The sequence below is a fragment of the Eretmochelys imbricata genome, chromosome 6 (assembly GCF_965152235.1).
Source record: "Eretmochelys imbricata isolate rEreImb1 chromosome 6, rEreImb1.hap1, whole genome shotgun sequence".
In the NCBI taxonomy this organism is placed as follows: Eukaryota; Metazoa; Chordata; order Testudines; family Cheloniidae; genus Eretmochelys; species Eretmochelys imbricata.
The window spans coordinates 129,914,490-129,923,780 of record NC_135577.1 but is presented as its reverse complement, the minus strand read 5'-3'; the positions used below and the strand labels follow the sequence as shown (position 1 = coordinate 129,923,780).

The 9,291-nt window shown below is 45.4% G+C and overlaps 1 protein-coding gene across 2 annotated transcripts in view; it reads right to left on the bottom strand.

The window, feature by feature from the left end:
• Positions 1-4,677: 4,677 nt before the first annotated feature.
• MDGA2 (MAM domain containing glycosylphosphatidylinositol anchor 2) overlaps positions 4,678-9,291 on the bottom strand; it is a 662,813-nt gene continuing 658,199 nt past the window's right edge. For both annotated transcript variants that reach the window (XM_077820812.1, XM_077820813.1), the window contains exons 16-17: positions 6,718-6,823; positions 4,678-4,766 (exon numbers count right to left, since the gene is read on the bottom strand). In XM_077820812.1, the coding sequence (XP_077676938.1) occupies positions 4,678-4,766; positions 6,718-6,823 (195 nt within the window). The remainder of the gene's footprint in view (positions 4,767-6,717; positions 6,824-9,291) is intronic.

Here is a 9,291-nt window from a genome sequence, read left to right as displayed (position 1 = left end):
AGTGGTGACAGAAGCCCATCGAATTGCGAGAGGGAAATTGCATGTGTACATGGAAGGCTGTAAGAAGCCCCGTTAATGGCTTGAGGACTTTCAGCTGCAGTTTAATTTACATCCAGCTGACCAAGCAGTTCCTCTTCCAAGGTCTCTAATGGACATTTCAGGAGAGAGACCTCTGTGCTTGAGCATTATTGTGGGTTTCAGATTTATATGCATTTGAAAATTGTTCTGAAAAAGGCTTGGTTGATATAAAGCGGGTTGAATGCAAAGAACCTATCCTCTAACCATAGGGTAGCTAAATTTTCTATTTTTATCCCACTACACACAGCCTCTTCGACCTGCTCTAATGAGGAGCAGTTCCATGCCTTTAGAGTCTAATTAATTTAGCTGGCTTGAGTCAATTTTGTAGGTAGCGAGATGCAGTGTATTTGCAATTTATTCTGCAGTAATTTGCCCCTACTTAGCCTATGTTCTTTTGTTTCCCCATGAGAAAAGCGGGTGTCCCTGGATAAAGCTGCCTGCAGGAGAAGAGCTGGGCTGGCATAGTGAGATCAAATAACTTGATCATTTTATTTAGGATTTCATGTTCAAACTACGCTTTTTAGAAAAGATGCAGGTTATGGTGCCATTGCTGGGTATAAAAGGAGAAAGTGAATGGTGAATGCTAAGAAGGCTCAGTCAGGACACGCTCTTGTAGCCATTCTCACTGAAGTCAAGGGGAGTTTATTATCCAAACTTTGCTCCCCACCTTCCTCCATTTTTCTTTAATAGAAACATTACATATGAACTGACATTTTTGTAGAGTCGACATTTGTACAATTCATTTTCATGAGTCATTTAAAAATACACCAGAAACAGGATTAGATGGCTCAGGAAATTGGGTAATCAGATACAGCACCTTTCACTGCTCAGCCCCCACTTCAGGCGTATCCTGCGTCTGCACAATAACCCAACGTCTTTGCCATCTCGTTGGTTTTCCAGTGGCTTACTGGAAACACAAATACAAGTCCAGTCTATTCTCAAGTAAATAATGAACAAGAAGATCCACACTAACTGGTGTTCTCTTTTGCACCCAGACCAGAAGCAAGGATTGAAAATCCTCTCACCCCAAGAGTTGACCTCTGCAGGTCAAAGCTAAGACAAAGGTGTAGGGTAGTGCGGGGAAGGTGACTTAGTTTGTGTTTACGCTGCACTGGAACTACCAAGAGGACTTTGGTGTCTGGGGCTGTTAAACCAGAACATTTTAATAAACATTCAATGCATTTTAAAATTGGCAGGTGCAAATCTGTTTGTATTTTTGCTTTACAATCCCAACAAAGAAAAAGCCCTCATTTTTTGCCAACTATCTTGATCAAAACCGTTTGAATGTGAATGGGCATTTTAAGAGCCTCTCCAAATTCTCTCTCCGCATTATTCTCGCTACTTACGACAGCCAACGTCACGGACTGCTGCTGTTCACACAACGCTATGACTGCTTAGTGTACGATGCTAGGAGCAGCTTCCAGGATACTTCTGCTTTCCTGTGCTGAAGAACAGGCCTCCAGATTTCAGTTGTATTTTGGTCTGGTTTTAGCAGTCATGAATTAGAGGAAAAGTAGCAAACATAAAGGGAAGGGCTCATGTTTTACTTTTAAAGGAGCACAGTCAATCTACAGAGAGCAAAACAGTCTGGATTTTATAAAACAAAACAGCAAAAGGATTGACAGCAATCTAGTGTGAAGGATAAACCAGAAAACAACATGCCAGATCCTCAGCTGATATGAATATGGATAGCTCCCTTTGTACTAGCTGAAATACCAGCCAAGTTTCTGGTCCCTCTGCTGGCAGTCTTCATGGACAGCCCTGGGAAGTGTTTGCGACCTCTCTGATGAGAGGACCACTGAAGCTGGTGCTCAGACTGAAAAATGTCCAAATGTGAGTCGTATTGCTTTCACGATGGCAGCTGACATACAGTACCTAAACATTAATGATGGGGGAACTGCAAAAGGTTCAGATGGGCTTGAAATAATGTTTCTGGAAACAGGGTAGGAAATCTTGCAAGGCAGGTTCTCTCCAAAGACAGCCATGCCAAAAATATGGAGAGAAAAATCCTCTCCGGTGATATGTCACTACTTTGACTTCTAGATGAAACCAGAAAGGGGAGACGTATGTGAACATTTTGTTCTTAACATTATCAGAACTGTTCTGAACCTCAAAAGATACCAGGTGCAAGTTCTTATTGTTCTCCCATCCTTAATTAATGCTGATGCTTGCTAGCTGGAAATGTCTTTTATTGAAAAAGCATAAAAGGCCCCAACCACATGTCAATCCATGCTCAAAACTCCTACTTGATTTCCAAGTGGACTCCCACTCAGGCACTCCCATAGGACTAGCATATTACAAACAAGTGAAATCACTTACAAGTAGATAGTTGGCAGTACCCTTGGAAAATCCCTGTCCCTAAACGTCATGTAGTATTATGAAAACAACAAGGAGTCCGGGGGCACCTTAAAGACTAACAGATTTATTTGGGCATAAGCGTTCATGGGTAAAAAACCCACTTCATCAGATGCATGGAGTGAAAATTACAGATGCAGGCATTATCAAGTGGCTTTTTACCCACGAACGCTTATGCCCAAATAAATCTGTTAGTCTTTAAGGTGCCCCCGGACTCCTTGTTCTTTTTGTGGATACAGACTAACACGGCTACCCCCTGATACTTGACACCATGTAGTATTATGGATTCAGACAGTGACAGATTACGACACAAGAAAGCAACTCTCGCTTACACCTTTTCGTGAATAAGTGCACACAGCGCAACAAACACGCATACCACTTAGCATACCTTACCTGGAAAGAGGCTTTATTGAACATAGCTGTAAAATTATCTCTTCAGTTGAATTACTGAATTTGCACAAACATTTTTCTACAGAATAAAAAAAAATCAAGCCTTGTAATTGTTTTACTGCATCTTGTTGTGCTTTTTATATTAATATTTGCAAATGTTATATTTTGTCGTTGTTGTTTTTAATATTTGTATCCCAATTACTTGCATATCAGGTTTTTAATCCTAGGGTGTTGAACATATAATAAAATCATCATCATCATCTTGAGACAAAAGTCTTTTTTAAATGAAGTTAAAAGCGGAGATAATTTAAGGGAAAAGGTCTTCAAATTTTCATAACCCACTGTATAAGGGAAATTTACAATGCATTGGAAAACTGGCCGGTTAAAGGTATGGTAGGTACTCAGGTAGCTCAAAATCATTTTTACAGGTTGTTGTTTTTTGTTTTTTGTTTTTTTTTTGTAAAAGTGTCTTTTTTTAATTATGCTAAAATAATGTTTCACAATTTGCACAGAGTCTGACTAACGGGCAGAGGCATTATACCATCCATGTTTTGAATAAAGCCAGATTTGCAGGCCCCCCTGTGCGTTGGCGGCCCCCTTTTTTGTTATTTTGTATGCACTGCAATCGCACACACACACCTTCTCGTCTCTCTAAAGCTCGGGCCAATTTCTTTTCAAATGGAGGTTAGAGTAAGACAATCCCTTTTGTGTTTTACCAGCTGCTGCACTAAGTACATCTTAACAACCTGTTTCTCTGGTGACCCACTTGAGCATCTGGAGAAAGAAGTACTGCTCCCGTGTCCAGGACCAAAGGAAGCTATTTTCTAATGGATAATAAGCTGAAAGGCCATGGCCGTCTGGAGTATCTCGTCTGAAAGGGTCTTACGCAGCAACTTTGGTCCATCCTTCTCCAGAAGCGGCTTTGTCTCCTTGCCTGCTGTTTGCACACTTCGGCTCTGTGGTTTGTTTAGAAAACAGTTTGCACAAACCACATTTTAGCAGCGCAAGCTTCTGTGTTGATTTTGTTTGTTTTTAATCAGGCTTGTTTCATTGAAGGCACTTGGTTTCCATGGCAATTTATAAAAGACGGTGGTTTGGTTTCTTCACTTCATTAGAACGGATGACTTAGCTGGGGAGGAAGGGTGTTGAAGTGGCTGCAAGCAAACTCGTTTAAGCCCGTGTCATATGTAATCCCAGGTTACACACCCTGGATAATAATGCATGCAAAAGGAGACAGCATACAGTTATCTAGCATAGCCATGAAAAAATGAAACATAAATGTCTTAAACATCTTTGATCGAGGGTTATTTTCTAGGGGAGGTGACACCCAAAGGTGAAAGGGCCTACATTTATTGAATTCTATACTAAAAACCTTCTTGAAGGGAAAATAAACGCCAGCTCTTCATATACCCTGTTTACAGTGAGGTGTTGTTTCTCTCTCTCGCTCACTCTCTTTTTTTGGCAGGCCATTAGGTTTCCATGGTAACAAGCAAACTATTCATTTGAAACAAAACCAGCCATGACTTTGTGCTTTGACAAGGATTTCTATAGGTCTTTTTTTCAGAGTTCAACCAGATGACGCCGTATTTCTTATAGACCACAAAAGCACCTGAAGGTCTCTTTTACGCCAGATCGCTTTTCACATGTGGTTCAGAGCCAGTTACGCTCCCATGATGCCTTTTATCCCCAGTGCTTTTTTTTTTTTTTTAAATTTTTATTTATTTATTTATTTTAATGTTTTGAGTCAGTCAGTGGAGGAATCTTTGGTAGTTTGTTTTTAAATGTCCGTTTTACAAAGACTCTTTCTTCATGCCAATGCCTGGTGAATCTTTCATAGCCTCTGCCAGGATAAGGTCACCTTTGATGACTTAAGACAGACATGAGGAGGATCACTGGAAAAAGCCATATATGTGCTAATGTCCCAACAGCACCTGCTCGTAAATCTACAAAGAGTGGGGGAGAAAAAGAGTGGAATTAACAATCAGAGAATCAAGAGTTTACCCCATAAGGGTAAATGGCACACTGACACTGCACAGATTGAAAGATCCCGTATGGAAATGCAGAGGCTGGGGAACAGGATAACTCAGGGGTGCCGGCACCACCCCTCTGCCCCCCCCCCACTTTTAAAAGTGCAAGGGCCATGCCCGCCTGCTTTTTAACATGGACATAGTTTGGGGGGCAGGGGACCGCGTTGCCTCAGATGCAGATGCAGAGTGGCGCTGGGAGGGACTGCGCTTCACAATGTGGGAGGAAAGCAGCTCCCCCGCTGCAAAATCTAGCCCCTGCTGGTGGTGCCAGCCTCTTCCTGGTGCTTTCCAAAAGACCCGGTCCCTCTCAGGAGCCCCGCCCCTGCTCCGCCTCTTCCCCCCAAGGCCACGCCCCCTGGCCAGGCTGGAAGTCGGAACTGGGCTGTGGTAAGAGCCACCAGGGAAGCTACTGTGGGGAGCCCTTAACCCTTCACCTGCCCTGGGTGGTGTGCCCCAGGGGGGCAGGGTCATGGGCTGGAGTCTGCTCTTGGGAACCCTGGCCTGCTGCCCAGGGCAGGTGGAGGGTCCAGAACTCCCCACAGTGCCCCGTGACTCTTACCATGGCCCAGCTCCGACTTCCAGCCGGGCCAGGGGGCGGGGCCTCGGGAAGAAGAGGAGGAGCAGGAGGCAAGGCCACGGAGAGGGACAGAGTCTCGTGGGCTTCCCACTTCCACCAAAGGTCCAGCGCTGTTGGGATAACTGGATGATATTTATTGATAAATAAGGGGACCAAGGTCAATCCTGGGCACTGAATAAGGCACAGGTCCTGTGAGAAAAATAGTAAGTGATCATATAATTAAAGACTGTATCATAAAAACCTCTGCACAAAGTGTGTGCCTGGGGTGTGTGTGTGTGTGAATTAAGGTTTCACAGGCAGCCTACATTTGGGAATTTCCTAAATTTTGAGTGTTTGGCTTTGCAACCTTAAAATTCTTTTAGCATAGTTGTGAGCCTATAATATCTATCTCTAGAATCATAGAACATCAGGGTTGGCAGGGACCTCAGGAGATCATCTAGTCTAACCCCCTGCTCAAAGCAGGACCAATTCCCAATTTTTGCCCCCGATCTCTAAATGGCCCCCTCAAGGATTGAAGTCACAATCTTGGGTTTAGCAGGCCAATGCTATCCCTCCCATCTATCTATCTATCTATCTCCTTCTCTCCCTTTATTCAGTCAGATTTATAAGTAGGGTAATGGAGATTTTTATGTATAATAATAATAAAACAAATAAATATATACGCACACACTCAAATGCACACACACACACACACACACACACACACACACACATAATGTTTATTCATTGTAAAAGAAAAGGGAATCTATACACTTTTAAAATTAAGTATGTTATTAATATCCAAATGTCTGTTGTCTAGGGGACAGATTCTGATATCCTGACTTCAGTACAGTCGTACCTTACTCCGCAAACAATTCCACTGACTTCAAATGGAGACCTATAGAGTAAGGCATGGAACGATGGGATGGTGGCTATCAGAATCTGGCTCTATATGAGGAGAACTAGTATTCCTTTAATATAGACCAGTGCCATTATATACATGCTCTCTAGCTATACACCAGAGTGCAATTTCATGGTCCTGTCCTGCCTGCCTCCCATTTGGTTTTCCTTCTCTTTGCTGCCATTATATTTAAAAAAAAATGTCATGCATTTTCATATTTGAATAGATATATTTTGGCTCCAGATTGTGGTTCCAAGGTAATATTTAAAAATCTCCATCTTCACTGGGAAATATTTTGTTTTGTTTTCTCCACCACAGGGTCTGGTTTAGAACATGGCTCGCATTTACAGCGATGGGGAGAGGCATAAGTATCTAGACAGCTCATCACACTGTCTGGAGGACCCACTTACTGTTGGCTGGCTGGTCTGCTTTCATACACTCTCCTTCCACAATTGATACATCATCAATAGCAATATCACCTTCTATGCCAGGACCTCGGATCCCTTCAAAAATGAGCTGCAAAAAATAAATACGATACAATTAGCAATGCAGGGAATTCATGACAAATAGAAAATATTCAGCTCTATTCACAGACACAAATTAATGTGGTTAAATTAAAGAGCTGTAGTTCATGACTCTCGATGTGCCTTCAATAATGTACGTACACCTGTTGAGCTTGCAGGCCAGCATCCCAGTAACGGAGATATCATTAGTGCAGAGTCTAGGCATATGTTAACTGTAACTTGCTTTGTTTACAAGTATACACCAGGCCTGGTACAGCATGCAGGGCTATTCTGTCTCTTAGGAGCCTCAGCCCAACACCAGCGACTAGTTCCAGGGAGCAACTCTATCCCCCCGCAAAACAAAACACCTCAGCAACAACCAATGACAGCACAGCATGTCATCCCAAGACTGGACATTTGCTCGTCTGCTGCATAGCACCCACGTCCCTCAATGGGCGGCACTATAGAAATAAAGGCATGATGGTCGTCTGGCACCATACAGTATAGGCGTGATGGTCGTCTGGCACCATACAGTGAAGGCGTGATGGTCGTCTGGCACCATACAGTGAAGGCGTGATGGTCGTCTGGCACCATACAGTGAAGGCGTGATGGTAGTCTGGCACCACACAGTACAGGCGTGATGGTCGTCTGGCACCACACAGTACAGGCGTGATGGTCGTCTGGCACCACACAGTATAGGCGTGATGGTCGTCTGGCACCACACACTATAGGTGTGATGGTCGTCTGGCACCATACAGTGAAGGCGTGATGGTCGTCTGGCACCAAACAGTGAAGGCGTGATGGTCGTCTGGCACCACACACTATAGGTGTGATGGTCGTCTGGCACCATACAGTGAAGGCGTGATGGTCGTCTGGCACCAAACAGTGAAGGCGTGATGGTCGTCTGGCACCACACACTGTAGGTGTGATGGTCGTCTGGCACCATACAGTGAAGGCGTGATGGTCGTCTGGCACCATACAGTGAAGGCGTGATGGTCGTCTGGCACCACACAGTACAGGCGTGATGGTCGTCTGGCACCATACAGTGAAGGCGTGATGGTCGTCTGGCACCATACAGTGAAGGCGTGATGGTCGTCTGGCACCACACAGTACAGACGTGATGGTAGACTGGCACCATACAGTGAAGGCGTGATGGTCGTCTGGCACCATACAGTACAGGCGTGATGGTCGTCTGGCACCATACAGTGAAGGCGTGATTGTCGTCTGGCACCATATAGTATAGGCTTTATGGTAGTCTGGCACCACACAGTACAGGCGTGATGGTCGTCTGGCACCATACAGTACAGGCGTGATGGTGGTCTGGCACCACACAGTATACGCGTGATGGTCGTCTGGCACCATACAGTACAGGCGTGATTGTAGTCTGGCACCACACAGTATAGGCATGATGGTCGTCTGGCACCATACAGTGAAGGCGTGATGGTCGTCTGGCACCATACAGTGAAGGCGTGATGGTCGTCTGGCACCACACAGTACAGGCGTGATGGTAGTCTGGCACCATACAGTGAAGGCGTGATGGTGGTCTGGCACCACACAGTATACGTGTGATGGTCGTCTGGCACCATACAGTACAGGCGTGATTGTAGTCTGGCACCACACAGTATAGGCATGATGGTCGTCTGGCACCATACAGTGAAGGCGTGATGGTCGTCTGGCACCATACAGTCAAGGCGTGATGGTCGTCTGGCACCATACAGTGAAGGCGTGATGGTCGTCTGGCACCATACAGTGAAGGCGTGATGGTAGTCTGGCACCACACAGTACAGGCGTGATGGTCGTCTGGCACCACACAGTACAGGCGTGATGGTCGTCTGGCACCACACAGTATAGGCGTGATGGTCGTCTGGCACCACACACTATAGGTGTGATGGTCGTCTGGCACCATACAGTGAAGGCGTGATGGTCGTCTGGCACCAAACAGTGAAGGCGTGATGGTCGTCTGGCACCACACACTATAGGTGTGATGGTCGTCTGGCACCATACAGTGAAGGCGTGATGGTCGTCTGGCACCATACAGTGAAGGCGTGATGGTCGTCTGGCACCACACAGTACAGGCGTGATGGTCGTCTGGCACCATACAGTATAGGTGTGATGGTCGTCTGGCACCATACAGTGAAGGCGTGATGGTCGTCTGGCACCACACAGTACAGACGTGATGGTAGACTGGCACCATACAGTGAAGGCGTGATGGTCGTCTGGCACCATACAGTACAGGCGTGATGGTCGTCTGGCACCATACAGTGAAGGCGTGATTGTCGTCTGGCACCATATAGTATAGGCTTTATGGTAGTCTGGCACCACACAGTACAGGCGTGATGGTCGTCTGGCACCATACAGTACAGGCGTGATGGTGGTCTGGCACCACACAGTATACGCGTGATGGTCGTCTGGCACCATACAGTACAGGCGTGATTGTAGTCTGGCACCACACAGTATAGGCATGATGGTCGTCTGGCACCA